Here is a 16,399-nt window from a genome sequence, read left to right on the forward strand (position 1 = left end):
GGTAAGCTTGTTTTTAAAACAGAAAGTTTAACTCTGGGCCAAAGCCAAGCACGGATTGGATGACGGCTCTGTCTTACGAAAGCAAAGCTAAGCTCGCCAACAGACTGGCTGGCTTAAAATGATATCTGTTAGTGAACAGTCTACAAAACTGCCCCAAACATTTTTTTGTTGTAAAAACTGCCTGCACTGAAGTTTCAAACACAGAAAGAACAACTAATGAACCAAGGGTTTTTGGACAAGAGGAAAGGCAGGCTAGGATCGAGCCAGTTTCTGATTTTTAATCAAGAGCCTCGAGTATTGTGTTTCAGTCATTTCTAAACAAGCTGCTGGAGAGCTCTGGCAGTGTGAACTTGTGGGAAGATCTGATAACAGGGAGCCTCTCCCCACCCTTTAATCTGAGCTGATGCAGTGGTGCAATTGCTCACCGGGGCCTGTCATAAAAGAACCCGACTGCATCAAGGCTTGGGAGGCAAAACCCAAGATAATTTTACAGCTGCGCCTCAGCTCTGCAGTAAAACAAACACTGAAACTGTAAAATGCCCTCAGAACTGCTTTAAGCCCTGCCTGCAATGTGGAAGTGGTCCTATTAGGCCATCATGCTAATACTGTGCGTTAAATGGGCACAGTTGGGCGGAGCGGTGGCTCTGTGGCTCAGGATCTGTGCCTGTGGCTGGAAGGTTGCTGGTTCAAATCCTGCAGCTGGCAGAGGAATCCTACTCTGTTGGGCCCCTGAGCAAGGCCCTTAACCCCAACTGCTCCAGGGGCGCTGTACAATGGCTGACCCTGCGCTCTGACCCCCAGCTTCTCTCCCTGTCTGTGTGTCTCATGGAGAAAAGCTGGGGTATGCGAAAAGACGAATTCCTAAGGCAAGAAATAGTATAGGGCCAATAAAGCAACATTACATTACATTAACATTAAATGTGCCGTGGATGCATGTTCTGATATTTTCATAGCTCCCCCCCACGGGTGTCGTCTTCTCTTACCGGTGGGCTTGACCGTCGCCTTCTCCACAGGCTGGGCGGTGGGCAGCCGGGCAGCGGGCACGCCGTGGACGATGACGAAGCAGGAGCAGAGGGCGCACCACAGGGCAATCATTCCTCTGGAAGGGGCGTAGAGACGTCGACTGCTGCGGCCCCACCCGACTTCACGCATCCCGCGGGTGCATGCTCCTCGCGGAGCCCAGCACCCTCCCGCCCCTGTTCCTGGGCGGCCTCGCTCGGCGGTGGCGCGGGAGGGGGGATGGGGCGGCGGCAGCGCCAGGGAGCTGGAGGACAGAGGGGGCGAAAAGAGCGATCATGGTTCCGCACGCTGGGGCTGAAACACATCCTGCGTCAGCTTGCTAATGTGAATCTTAATGCATACATACGTAGTACATATAGAGAGATTGAGAGATGAGCAAAGAATGTGTGTGTAAATCATGTCCTGGGGGCACGCATTGGCTTTGCTTTGATCGCGTTCTCAGTTAATAATATTATGTAATGTTTTCATTGGTGGTGCACCAAATATCTTGATTAGCATTCATCCCAGAATTAACCCAGCAAAAATAGCATGACACCAGTTTCCTCTTACGTAAAACTCAGAACAGTGGCAGCTGATTGGACTTCAGGATTGATATGCACAACATCCTGGGATTGAACATGGACAAATTCTTTTGGAAAACAAGAATGACAACTTGAGGTGCAGGAGTATCAGACCCATCTTAACATTCCACAGTATGATCTACCCTAAGCGAACGCGGCCTGATGGGTAAAATCAACAAGCCAAGCTCTGTGGCCCTGGAGCAGACAGATTTGGGAAAGTGTGGCCTCAGGGTAGCTTTGGTGTGAAATGAAATGAGCCAATTCCACATGCACATGGACAAAGTGCCTGTCATGAGTGTTCTGGTATATTTGTTCCCTCGTTGCTCCTGAAAAAACTTCAGCTTCATCAACACATGAAGAAAGGTACAAAGATTCTCTCTTCTTTAAGCTCAGGAATGTGTGTTCTTAAATGTGCTTCTGTGTGCTTCTCATTTCATTACTGTAGAAAAAAATTAAGGTTGGTACCTTAATCTCATGTTGACAAAAGTTCTTTAACGCCACTAGAACAAAAGCTGGTTCATAGCCTCCTGCTTTGGGTGAAAAGAAGCCCAGATTCTAAAACAAGGTTTATTTATTCAACTGGATAAGAGCTCAAGGGTCTGTGAATTTGATAGAGAAACCTTGAGCAAAGCTTTTCTCCGGGGCTCACAAATCAATTTAATTCCAACTAGCGAGATGATACCGTTTTTTTAGGCCAGTCTTATCTAATCTCAAAGAAGGCCCATGTTTAGAGCACCTAACCTTCTGATAACACTGGCATCAGCATTGGAAATGCTCTACTGCACTGTAACAGATAAAACTCCAGAAATTCTCTCTCAAGGCTATATCAGACAGACTACAGGAACAGAGTCTAATTCTGCTCTGGAATAATGCCTCCTTGTATTATAAAAACTTGCTTACGCTGTATGTTGGCTCTCTTAACTGCTGAAGACAATAGCTGAAACCTTTGATTAAGTGGTGAAAGGCTCTGAAAACTAGAAGGACAATCAAGTTTTAATAACGCATGCGTATATCAAGCATTGCTGCCCCTCACAGCTGGCTGTGGCAATGCAAGCCTGGCACAGTGACGCAGGGCTGAGCATTGCTGTGGCGCCACGCTGGGGCCTAGGGTTCAGTTGCTGGGGTGCTGTCTGTGCGGAGTGTGCATGTTCTCCCCTAGCCTGTGTGGGTTTCCCCTGTGTGCTCCCGTTTCCTCCCATCATAAATAATAAGAAACTTTATTTTGTATAGCACCTTTAAAGGTGGCTTCTCAAAGGCTAAAGGAGGACATGCACACTCCACACAGACAGCACTCCATAGGCTGAAGCTAAGCAGGTGTGAGCCTGGTCAGTACCTGGATGGGAGACCTCCTGGGAAAAACTAAGGTTGCTGCTGGAAGAGGTGTTAGTGGGGCCAGCAGGGGGTGCTCACCCTGCAGTCCATGTGGGTCCTAATGCCCCAGTATAGTGATGGGGACACTATACTGTAAACAGGCGCCGTCCTTGGATGAGACGTAAAACCGAGGTCCTGACTCTCTGTGGTCATTAAAAATCCCAGGGCGCTTCTCGAAAAGAGTAGGGGTGTAACCCCGGTGTCCTGGCCAAATTTCCAATTGGCCCTTACTAATCATGGCCTCCTAATACTCCCCCTCTATGAATTGGCTACATTACTCTGCTCTCCTCCCCACTGATAGCTGATGTGTGGTGAGCGTTCTGGCGCACTATGGCTGCCGTCGCATCATCCAGGTGGATGCTGCACATTGGTGGTGGTGGAGGGGAGTCCCCATTACCTGTAAAGCGCTTTGAGTGGAGTGTCCAGAAAAGCGCTATATAAGTGTAAGCAATTATTATTATTATTATTATTATTATTATTATTATAGGCTAAAGACAGGCGGGCAGGCCTTAAGGGCCAGTTTCTTGGAAAACTGGCCCTGGTGTGAGTGTGTGCCTGTGTGCCCCTCCAGGGTCTATCCTGCCTTGCACCCGGGGCTGGCTGGGAAAAGCTCCCGCTGCCCTGCGACCCCGGATTTGATCAATGGGATAAAAAAGTAGATGGATGTGGATATCAGCCTGTTATATCTTGGTAGTATTTTACTTGCCTGATAATCTTTAGTTGATCTGAGTGTAACTACAATGTTCTTCAACAGACAACACATTTATTTTAACAAGCAAAAGCTCAGGACAAAGATAACGCTCTTCTCCAAGCACACACGTTTTGATATCTGTCTGAATCCGCTAAGCCATATCTTGGTATGTCGTAAACCACTCTCTAAATTACAACATGTCTAGGATATAACATCTTAATGTGAACAGAGCAAGATGCACGAGATAAAAACAAAACAAATGATGGCCAGTTTATGCCAATAAATGGGCATTTCAAACCAGAACGAGCAATTAAATTATGGAAAGAAAATCAATCATTCTTCATTCCACTCTGCAATTCGATATTTGTGTTCTGAAGTCCTCCATGATTGTTTAATTTCTTGCAGCATATTTGTTATAGTAAATGTTTCAGCTTGTTTTAATGGCTCACACAGTTCTCCAAGAGCCAAATATCCCCAGTCACTACACTAGAGCTAACTTGCATCTTTTTTTAAAGAAAATGCACTGACTGTACAGAGTTCCTAAAGCACTAGTGTGGAAGAATCACATAGCACTTATTTTAAAAGGGCCTTTGAATACTGTTTTTAACATGCAATGCTTATTGTTTTGTTTTTCAGCAGTTCACCAATGTAAAATAAGTTTTCCCAAGCACTGCATATACACTCAGTAACTGACCTCAAAAGGCCCTCCTATTACAACTAGTCCTGCTATCAGTATCACCACCCCCTCCCAAAACAAAAACAGGACAAAGATTAGCCACACATACTGCAAAATGGGTAACAAGCTTTGAATCACAGAAACCCCAAGTCCCAGTGTCAAACACAGCCAGTAGGACCATTTGTCTTCCCTGGAAGGGCTCGATAAGAACCATCTGTCTTTCCTGGAGCCATGCGCTGTGGCACTGAGGACGATCTTTGTCCTCCCATCAGCCCCCTAGTGGGGTCGCCTCCAGCCAGTCAGGTCAAGAACCTGCAGGGGCTTTTGTTTGCAGGGATGCACTTCAGAGAGAACGCGAGATCCCTACAGATTAACCGGAGTTCGGGGAGCAGCTCACAGAGGAGGCTGCAACACAGGGAGAGAACACACTGCCAAGCGCTGGACTCTCTGCCCAGAGCTTTGTTTCCACCAGAGCGACTTGAAAAGCACAGTAAAACGCTGGCACAACAGCCTCGGTTCCTCCCTTACCTTACAAGGCTTCTGTATATGAACTCCAAAGCGTTCATTTCCCCTTATATTAAAACAATTCTAGAGTTTTTTGCTTTGCCTTGTCCCTACAATAACTAATTTCAAAGAGGGATGTCTGGTGTATTACAAAAGCTGCCATTTTGCAATAAGAAGACTGAATGAGAGCCCAGATCACATTGGGTTTTTATTAGTCCTTCCTGTACTTTGAAATAAAAATGGGGGGAAACAGAAAAAGACTACTAAGCAACACCTGGTAAAGTCTTGTAAAACTGGGACTCCAACAGGAAGCACTTTTAGAAATGACTTGATTATTACTCTGTAAAAAACAAACAGGATAATGATAAGAGACTTGTAAAAACACATGGAGTACACCTCAGTCTCAATTAAGGCCAGTGTCATGAAAATACACAGAAGAGGAGGTGCGCATGTTATTGTGTATGTCTTTAAAGGCAATATTTAGATTAGAATGGGCTAAATGTGCATTCCCCCGATTCCCCAATTTCTGCATTTACTGACTGCCAGCAAACTGAGTAAACCTGCGTGTTAAAACTGGCAACAAGACAATGCTTGTGAATGACATTCATACAGACACAACTCCAGTGCACTTTAGTGAGGCATTTGGACTTGGCTGATGTGCTCTGCATTTCTACAGAGCCACAAAGAAAGCACAGGGAGTGTGACTGGACAGCTCTGAGGTATTCCATCCTGGATAATTAGTTTTTACTTGCAGAGTACAACAAGAGATCCTTTCTGAGATGGATTCAGCATTCTGCAGAAAATCAGTCCTCAGATTTTTATTGATCAATTCGTTAATAACTTTTTATCTGTGCATTTGGCCAAAAAGGGCAGTGGTAATACATTTGAGTGTAACCAAGTAGGGTGATGTTTCCAATAAGTTCAATAATGACGGCATGATGTATATCTTGTGCCAATACAGACTTTCTTCTGCTTAGCTCTTATCCCTCTGGTTTATTTATATCATCTTCCAACCAGATTTGATCTGATAGGGAAAACCCAAAATTGAATTAGAAAAGGATTTTCCAGTTCAGGACACTACAAACCAGCTCTTGAGGGATCGATGGCATGTTGGCCAGATCACAGTAGCCATCAATAAAGTACTAAGATCCATGATCTCATCTTTGAGCTTTGCGGTATAATTTTAAAAACATTTCTCAAATGCAACAAAATTCTGAGAAGCACATAAAGGGTGGTCTAAGACAGGCTATCATTAAACATATGAAAGTGTCTCGTCTCCCAGTTCATGAGTTCAAGATGTTCACAGCTTAAACATTAGCCCTGCCGTCTATTCAATTTCATTCCAATCTGGAAAATGTGTGTTGCCCCTGTTTATTTTAATGGGTGGCAGCTGAAGGGCTCTGAACTGGTGGTGGTTATTCTGATCTGAAACACTAACGCCAAGCTGCCCATTAAAACCAGTTTAGCTTTAGCAGTCTGTGTTCTTCTGGAGGAACTCTGTTGTGTCGTGGTAGCTGCTGCTGAGGGAAACTTTAATTGAAAACAGCTAGTTTAAATGTACCTCCGTTTCGACTTGCAACACTGTATCTGGAGTGCCGTGCTGAAGAAACAGATTTTTTTTTTCTCATTTCCACTTTCTTTCATCTCTGATACACACTATTCTGAAGGGCTTAAACAAACAATACAGCACAATAATCATTATTATTTCAATTGTACCCACACTAAGACCTTTTCAGAAGGATTAAAAAACAAAGTGGCTGTTCCACCACTGGGATTTAATTAAAATGAACGTATTTACCTTTTAAAAAAATGTAGAAATGCGTTGCAAACCTGAAATGCAATTAACTACTGCTGGCATAGGTATGCCAGAAATGTTTGCAATATATAATACATACATTAATATATAAACATAGGAAAAGTAAAACGATATACATGATTCATATTAATAGGCAAAAAATACCAGATTTTTTTAAAGATGATAGTTTTCGGATATATTTAAAATAAATCCTCGCCATTTCGCACAAAAAGGCGAGGGTGAGATAAAAATTAAAGCGATCCCCCAAAATAAATGACTCACAAGATATTTAACCTGGGTGCTCTCATATAGCATCAATCACAGCGGTGAGCTGATACAGAGTTTCACTGAGTGCCCAAATAACGGTAATGTTTAAATGTACCACAACACAGAAACGTCTCTATTCTTAGATCCAAATGCACCTTTTAAAAAAATAGTATGTTAACAAATCCTGACCTGAAAATGCAAAAATCATGTGGGCAGAGCAAATCTGTAAGTGCATACTTATGCTTCAACCCGTCTTCATCTGTAATTGGGGTGGGAGAACAGCAGGCAGCTTCAGAAGACGACCTACATCAGTTTCAGTGTTAGGTTCTGTTTATCTTACGTTTTCTCTTTGCCAAATACTTGCCCAGCGCTTCACCACCCTTAGTACTTAGGCTATTGCCTGTATCTGGTTTCCCGAAGTCTGCATGATAAATTACAAGCCAAGTTCGTCTGCTGTGATGTTAAAGGCAATGGATTCATAGCGCGTTTTTGATGAAGACGTCTTCTCAGTCCGCAATTTTTCAATCTGACTTGTGCCGATCAGATATATATATATACAGTACATATATTATCGCTAACGCGATTCCCTTGACTACTACCCCCAACGTCCTTCAATGGTAGAGTAAACTTGCCTATGAAGAAACCAATTGCTCGCCTATGACTTTATAGGTACTGCCACTCCACGCATTAGAATAACCTTGTCAGTCCCAAAGCCAAATACGCCACACTCAAAAGACCAAAACGCAGAGCATGATTTCGTTACACGTGTAGAAGGACTTGTGGTCTAATGTATCCTCCAAATAGGCTTAATTCTGGGATGTTGTGCAAGAAGTGTCGTTTAGTGAAGTAAATACCTGAGTTTTAATTACAAACTTGAATTTTAATGACTAATCTGTCATGACGCCGTAGTTTACTTGCAAAACGAGGTGAGTAGTCTGTTAAAGCTGTGTGAGAAACATGTTTTTTATTAGTGTTCTGTTTTACTACGTTTTATAACGACGTTTCAAATACGGGTATATTAAATACATATGCTTATATGTGCGCACAGGGAAAAATACAATACAGGCTATAGAGAGAGAAATATATCATTGCGCCTTGAAACAAAAAGTATCACACACAGGCTTTCATGCGCTTCAGACTTCTAAGACTGAACGAAACCAACGCTCTAGTTGCGCTATTGTTTCGTGACACTCCTTACAAATCTTCTCTCGGGCCCTGCGGCGTCCACCTAGAATTTCTTGCCGCCTGCTTCTCTCATTTATTTCTTCTTTTCTACCGTGAGAACGCTGGTTTGCTGTTTTAATGGCTGACGTTAAGAGATACGCATTCTTAAAATACCTGGCTTCATAACTTCATCTCACCAACATCCTTTTATGCGGTGAAAATATATGTTCTGAAATCCGCTCAGAAAAAAAAACCCGTCAGGTCTCTACTCCTAGTAGACCTGTGTAATGCGTGTTGAAGAGGACAAGCTGTGCGCCCACTTGTAAGTACTGACCCTTCCCCTGCCCCGAGTTTACTGTAGCGCGGCCAAGACCTGCCGTTTTGCATAAAGCTTGGCTTTTTATGCTACACGGAATAATAACAAGACCGAGCAGAAAGGGCGCGCACACTAGGGTCCCAGCGAGAGCACTCGAAATGAACATCGGCAGACCTGCTCACCTTCCACGCGTGTTGGTGAGAATATATAAACATGTCTCGCAATTGCTACTGGGTTCGTGTTGTGTTGAATGTAGTGCGTATCGTGTTGTGTCTTTCACCTGCCTGAAAAGCACATTTTCCATAGGGACCAATACAATGAAGTAATACAAGTTTGCTAAAGTGTGACATTTGAATGCAAAGGAAGAGATAGGTCGTTTACAGTCGGTCTTTGGGAGCTGCGATAGTTTTCCATGTCATCCTGCAAAGGCAGACTGCGTTTAAACACTGCGTTCATGAACCACACAAACCCAAAGACAGTAAAATCAATAAAAACCCGAGGCTACAACCTGTGTTCTTCCTGTGATTTCAAGAGCAATGAACCAGTAGCTACCGAGTTGTGGTGGCAGTGTCAATAGGACAGACCTCAGTTTACTCTGTGCCTCGTTCACGGGGGCTTTTATTGGAATGGGAGAACATTTTCAAAGGTCCGCAATTATACCATGAAAAGACTTCAGTATGAATTTAACTCATACTAGGTTTCTACTGTCCTGAAGGTAGTAAACGCAAAATCTCGAGTAACGACCCTTTCGACAGATGCCAAAGTTTACCGAGATCTGTGCCAAACATCGGCTATAGAAACCGGCTACCGTGTACAGCAAAACACAATCCTTTTAAGTGACTAACAACTGAAAGTGGCCTCCCGTTTCGTTCATTTTACTGTACAATACCAAACCGTGCGACTGGACGAGAAACAGCAGCTCAAATTGAGGAATAGTAGAAACACGGAAGAATCGTGAGAAAATCGAGAAATTACAGTGGAAAATATGCAATTAGTTTAATTGTCTCAACCTAAACGACACGCCGTTCCTAGTCTGTATGGGTAAGATAAAACTATTCTTAATAATAATGAAAGTACTACTAACCCGCAGGAGACTGACAGAAGTCTTCGCCGGATGAGTTTCCAATGGTCACAATTCTTGTCAAACTGTACTGACTCTGACCAAGAAATCGGTGTCAGTCACAAACGTGCTCTTATACAGTAATAGTAGCTGTAAAAATCCTTTCGCCCAAACCCGCACTGGAGAATCACAAGCAGCGGGGGAAAAAAAACACACACACAATATCCAGAAAGAGTTTCTTCTTCTGGCGGTGGCAAGGAAGGTTCCAAATTCAACAATCCCTTAAAACCACGTAGTTCGTTCGCCGCTGCCTCTATGCCCACGTTTTCTCTTTCTCCTGTAAACGAATGGCTAGTGTCTGGGGCGCCGCTGAGCCGTGCGCCGACTGTGAGACGGGAGATAGCTTCCACCGGCAGAGCGCTCCGGACAGGAGGCTGTTCATGCCCGCCTGCTTTCCTCCGCTTGAAAAAGTGTGAGCGCTGTTACTGGCGCGGACACGAGTGTGTGTGAAAGCTTGGCTCGCAGACCTGCACTGGCAGCCCGGGGCTGAAGGCACCAGAAAAAAAATTAGCAAGGATCAGATTTCAGCCTCTAGACCCTCTGCGAGTGCTGTGCTTGTCCCAGCCCCCTTGAGAGTTAAAGGCAGCAGGCGCGATAAAATTCGGGGAGAAACGGGGCGGGGGCTACTACAGCGGTACCTCCCTCTGTCCCCGTTTCCAACATTCAGTCACCCCTTAAATAAATGTTTAGGCTTTGACAATTTAACTCGCTCCCGTGTGCCTCGTTCCTTAACTCTCTTTAGAACTTCAGAGCTTAAATAGTTTACAGACCATTGTCTCTTGTTATGAGTTATACTGGCAATATTTAGGGTTGTTTATTTTGAAATAAATTATATATCTAGTGACATTTCTCCACAAGCAATTCACCGTGAGCTTTTTCTACTCCCGACATCTAAAACACTGTACGTGCGAATTCGTTAAGCGTTCCTTTCTCTGTAGTCTGTCAGTAATATGTTAAAAAAAAGAAACGGCTGAAGGTGTCTAAATTTATCCAGCGATCAATATCCCAGGTCAATAGGCTTACTTTGAAGCTGACAACTGCCTCATAGAAAACACTCGGTTATAACTCAATTAAATGTATTAATATTCATATCAGGAGTCGTCCTTAAATTATACTAAACATTCTGTTACATTTGCTAACAGTTAATTAATGGTTGATGTTTAAAAAAACACAGATGAAGTATTCTTTACTAACCCTCCAACTAAAAGTTTTTATACTAGCTACTTCTTGACACAAAAGAAAAACGTGTACGCTAAGCTAAAACATTAATTGTATCAAATTTGTGGATGAACTTTTCTTTTGTTGTTGCACGATGAACTAAAACAGAAACTCCATTACTTCATTCAACCTCAAAAGCCCGGGCACTCCGAAAACAAGTCAAATAAAACGACGTTTGTGAACATACAACGGTTTGTGTAATTTATTTAAAATAACATGAAATACAATTGGATTATGATCACGTAATATGATTCCTATTATAGACTTCTGTTGACCAAACATTTTGTTCTGTTTTCCTCTTATTGATCGCAGAAAACCTATTTAGTATACCTTTTTAGGTTGTATCATTTAGTTCAATGAAGACGGATTTAAGTCGTGTAGCATTTCAGTGCTCCGTAACACAGTTTTAAATCTCAGATGTCCTAAAAACAGAAACTGTCCCCTGTATTTGATATGCGTCGTGAATATGAATAGTTGAAACTGAAATACCCGTTACACATCTTCGGGATTTATAAAAAATGTGGTTGTGGCTCTTCTGTCATTTCATCCAATTTAAACACAAATTATTGTCTTTTTTTCTCTCCTTTCTATTTAGCATGCCAACCAATACGTCAACTTTTCAGGCTTTTAAGCTTAAATTCTTTTTTAATAGGCGTAATGAAATGTGTAATAATCGGGAATGTGAATTAATCCACAGTGGGGCAGAGTCTGAACACAAAGAAATAAGCCAGTGATTTTCCCTATTAGCATATTTTGTAAACGAGAGCCCTCCCTTCCAGAGACCCGGGGCAGATGGCCTCTACTCGGCAAACACGCAGTACCCTGGCCGATCGTGTTTGCTCCCGCAACTCGGAGAAAACACATTCACACAACCGGGCCCCTTTCTAACAAATCAGCCCCTATTCTCCTCTTGGTAAATAACACTGCACGACCACCGCTAACACACAACGTCACCAGGCAAAGAAAACTACATCATTGTGTTCTTCTATTTTACTGCCTTTATATTCTGGTAATCACAGCTCCGTAGCAACATAACAACAGCCGAATAGTTTTTTTTTTTCCGGATGAAAGACTTCATCCAGAAATGAATTTCATTAAATTAACCGACATTAGACTAAAACAGCGCAAACGCCGTGTGCTGGCTGGTTGAGATGTACAGTCGACAACAATAATTCAGCCTATTTCACATCTCCAGCCCACTTCCAATAATCTCTTTTCCAGTTCAGGGTCACGGTGGCCCCGAGCCTATTCCAGGAAGCACTGAACTCATGAAGTCGCAGGGAACACACAGACACACACACGCACACTGGCACACCAGGGCCAGTTGTTCCTGATCAAACTAACCTAGCAGCATGTCTTTGGACTGTGGGAGGGGACCACAGCACCAAAAATAAACCAACACAAACCTGTGGAGAGCATGCAAACTCCACACAGAAAGCAACCCAGGAATGACACCCAGCCCTTGGGGACTGCAAGGCTGCAATGCTGACCACTGTGCCACTGTGGCACCCGTTTCCGCCGCTTAATGGTTGCAGTATTTCTTTTGCAATGACCTGTTCCTCTCTCCCTTTGTGTGTCTGTGTATGACCAAATCTTAATCTAAAATCCTACTTTATTGACTGCTGATTCTGAAGGAAGGCCAGGATATGATTGACTTTTTTGAATACGTGAGTCAGTTCCCCTCCTAGTCTTCTCTGTTCAAGATTAGGTCTTTTAGCCTGGCAGTGTAGGGTGTTCTAGGGCTGCAATATCCTTTTTAAACCCAAATTCTCCACGGTCTTCTAAATTAGGCCTCATTAGTGCACTGTGCAAATTGAACATAACATCCCTTGATTTCACTTCAGTATTTTAAACTACATATTGTTTCTCTCTGTGTTTAATTTACTTCCCATAAACTCCTATGTCTTCTTCACAAGGAGCTGTGTAAGATCACTGTTTCATTTTGTGTTTGTCATTCTTATTTTTGCTACTTACTGTACAGTATGTTCTTGTCTACATTAGATGTCGTCTGTTGTATGTCCTGAATTGTGTTGAAAAGCTCTTTGGATCTAAAGGGGAACTGCAACGCTGTTTTTATATTTTGGGGTTAGAATGAATCAGCTTTGATGAGTGCATTTCAAACCACAATGAAAGTAATGTGTAAAACATCCAATTTACATCACAAAATCGACTACATTTCGAGGTATGTGCAGCACCATATACTGAGATTTCGAATGAGGTAACAAAATGTCCAGTAACATGAAACGGCCCTATAAGATTGTGAAGAAACAGGCTTGTGAACACATCTCTTTTGATCCAACAGAAATGTTGCTCTCCGCTTTGTAATGGTTTTGCCGACAAATACAACTTACTTGTTAGCTCTGCATGCAGTTCACTTTGGACATTTCTGCGGTGAAACATCTTCTGCACAACCTGTACTTATTCACTTTTACATCGTATTATATCAGTCATTACAGTGACTAGTGAGCAGGAAGGGTCGTTTTAAGGCACAATTTCCGCAGACCCTTGCTCTCGCCTGTGGCAAGACCAAGGGTTTGCAAAACCATAGCAAAGTACAGGACTTTCACGAAGTTCACAATTTTGTTCTTAATTTGGGATGTGTACATTTTTGCTATACCGTAAATTCATTCATTTTGATACCAAGATTAATCACCGGTCTGAGAAATTGGGACTGCTGTCCCTCCTTAATTTGCAGCTTCCACAGCGAGTGACATTCTTTGATTATTTGGTATCATCAGTCAAGCTGAGTAGTATTGGAACGATACCTGAGTCTAGATCATTGGTTTAAATCAGGAAGTGCAGTGGTCCCTAAACAGATCCCAGTGGTACTCCATTTATAATATCACCCCAATTTGAACATTATTGTTATTTCCCCCAGGTGATAATGAAGCTTGAATTGCATGGAATTATCATTGCCATAACCTTACATGTTATAGAGACAACATGTGTTGGTTTATAATTATTTTGTTTGGCTTTGTCAACCTATTTTGGATGGGAACTACAGAAGCAATTTTCCATTCAACGCACAGTTCAGTGGACTTGAAGGTTTACTTGAAGTGAATTAACTTGAAGGCTGAGTATTCGAATCCCAGGTAAGACACTGCTCTTGTACCCTTGAGTAAGGCACATGACCTAAAGTGTTTCAGTAAAATACCCAGCTGTATAAATAGGTGCTTTGGAAACAGCATTGGCCAAATGAGAGACTACTGGAAGAGATTTGTTGATGGTTGATGAATAACATCAGTACAATTGATGAAATATCATCAGACTGCAGAAGAACAACACCTCCAGATATATTCTTATTTGGCTTGGGTTGTAGAAACCAATTAGAATAAACGATCAAGATGTGGACATTTCTGCTCTTGGACAACAGGTCCCCAGAAAGCAGCATGTTTCAGTGGATTCTGAATAAATCAAAACCCAGAAAGAATAAGAAGCTTGAGGTGCACATACGTTGATCAGCATTAAAATAGGTCGACTGTAAGTAGATTAAATAAGTTGTCGCTTTAAGGGAAAATATAGGCTCAGGAATTTCAAATTGCTCGTTCAAACATGTTTTCTGTTCAATTTTATATCTCTAAGTCCATCAGAATTATTTAATATTGCTGTTAACATTTACATTATGTTATATAGAAGATTAAGACAAAATTAGAGAAGTAACAAGCTCTACACACTGCATTGTAGACGATGTATATGTTAAACCTATGTTAAGTAATAAGTAATAAAAAAGTCATTTCAGTATAGTAAAATAACCATTATGTGTTGATGTGTCGCTATCTTCTTAGAGATATTAATGATAAAAAATATTACAGAAAGCATGCTCAAACAATAAAGCACTCTAAAAACGTTTCTGTACTACTTTTCTGTATTACCCAGTGAGTAATTTCTTCTTGTGCCAATACCTTTAAGATTTGTCCATACAGGCTGTACTCTGTACAGGCAATGTATGACCCTCAGCGGCTGCGTGTGGACTTTATTGAGATGTATTGCTCTCTGCTGCTCTACTCTAAGGTGTAACAGTTTGGACACTGCTTCACCGCTTACCAATGCCCCAGCGAGCGAGCCGAGCTGTCTGATCCGAGCGCTCGCTTCGCCATTGACGTCATACAGTAGATTCACGACACTAACCCTAGCTCGACGAGTGCTCGGGGGAGGGAGGTAAGGGTCGGTGACTTTTGCGAAGTTTTAATGCAAACTGCAAGCTGTCAGCCGCGCGGTGTACAGTGAGTGCACACGGGGAGCTAGCGAGAGACTGGAGAGCGAATAATACCGCACCTACATCACATTTCCTTTCAATGAATCTCGCCAACAGACAAGGGGATCGATTTATAAACATATACCCACAGCTTTAGGAATTAAATATCACCAACAGAGGTTGCACTCCCGCAATTGCGGAACAGTGTTAGGCGGTGGTGCGCGTCTGTGCATTGAAAAAAATTCGGAGAATTATGAACCGACAGCGCAGCTGAACTCTTCATACCTTGGCATTTTTTAAGAGGCCGCCACCCCCGGCTGGAGACAAATGTCCCATACCGGTATTGGAGGGAACGGGGGGATTTTGCAAAAGACGCCCTTGGACGGGGCCTTGGGAAGCAAACTCCGAAGTGCCGAGCAAAGACAGTTTTACAGCCGGCCGCACAATGGCCAGAATGCCTGCCCTGATGAGGCTCATTTAGCATGCCTGGGACCCGACTGACCTCCTGCCGCTTCAGCGATCACTAGCTCCCACTACCCTCCTCCCCCTCTCCTCTTCTTTATATCAACTTCTATCGGACAGAAAGAGCCCAGGCATCGACAACAGTAGCCATTCAAGTCGCCGGGACACACCTTTCTGACCCACTCCGAAGAAAACTGCTTTGCAAAGCGAATACGCCCGGGAATGTCATAATCCCAGCCCATTGTGTTGTGATAAGACATCAAACACCTTTTTATGTAGTTGGCGCACACAAACACGAACTGCTACGGGTTCACCTCGAAAATCATTTTAGGTTACTTTGATAAATATCTTATTTTTTTTATCACGGGCAGATGGCAATGGAATTATTCTGTAGTAGTGAAGAATCAGTTTAAGACGTCACATGGCTGTGGGTGAAGGGCCGCATTTTACCAACATTTTAAAAGAAATAAGATAAAGCTAAAGATTAAACACTGTAATGAATAAGTCATGGTAATAAAGCTCTTTTAACTCGATCAGATGAAATAGTTATGTGTAAGCCGGGAAATCAATATCGCAGGAGTTTATATGAACATACAAGAATTTAGCTTTCATCTTTCGAAATATCTCATTCACAATACATTAAATACGTCTATTTACCTCGCGTACAGAAATACTGTATGGTTTACAAATGGTAAATTACAATTCAAAGCAAGAATCGGGGAAAGCGTTTGCAATGAGTGTGATAATGTGGCTCGATATTCTGGCGATTAATACATAAAATAAAATGTACGTTTTAAAATAAAGGTAATGGAAATTTGAGGAATGGAAATTTGAATGTGTATTCTTTAACGGCGATTTAGTTTTGTTAATCTTGAGGTCAACGAAGGCAGAGGTGAGCTCGTTTAGGCTAATAATTACTTGTTTGTGTAAAACCTATCATGTCCTAATTTAGCTTACAAACCAATTAGCGTTGTAACACTGTGGGGACCGTGCCACTAATTTAGTGAAAATAAGCCGTAAAGAGCGTCGATGAGTGTCAT

General features: G+C 42.5%; 1 protein-coding gene across 4 annotated transcripts in view; it reads right to left on the reverse strand.

Moving 5' to 3' along the window:
• The window catches only part of fgfr3 (fibroblast growth factor receptor 3), a 76,712-nt gene extending 66,665 nt beyond the window's left edge, over positions 1 to 10,047 (reverse strand). For all 4 annotated transcript variants that reach the window (XM_088637995.1, XM_088637986.1, XM_088637977.1 and 1 more), the window contains exons 1-2: positions 9,449 to 10,047; positions 984 to 1,264 (exon numbers count right to left, since the gene is read on the reverse strand). In XM_088637995.1, the coding sequence (XP_088494121.1) occupies positions 984 to 1,152 (169 nt within the window). In that variant the 5' untranslated portion in view covers positions 1,153 to 1,264; positions 9,449 to 10,047. The remainder of the gene's footprint in view (positions 1 to 983; positions 1,265 to 9,448) is intronic.
• Positions 10,048 to 16,399: the final 6,352 nt, after the last annotated feature.

Source organism: Lepisosteus platostomus, chromosome 1, assembly GCF_059453375.1.
Source record: "Lepisosteus platostomus isolate fLepPlt1 chromosome 1, fLepPlt1.hap1, whole genome shotgun sequence".
NCBI classification, from domain to species: Eukaryota; Metazoa; Chordata; class Actinopteri; order Semionotiformes; family Lepisosteidae; genus Lepisosteus; species Lepisosteus platostomus.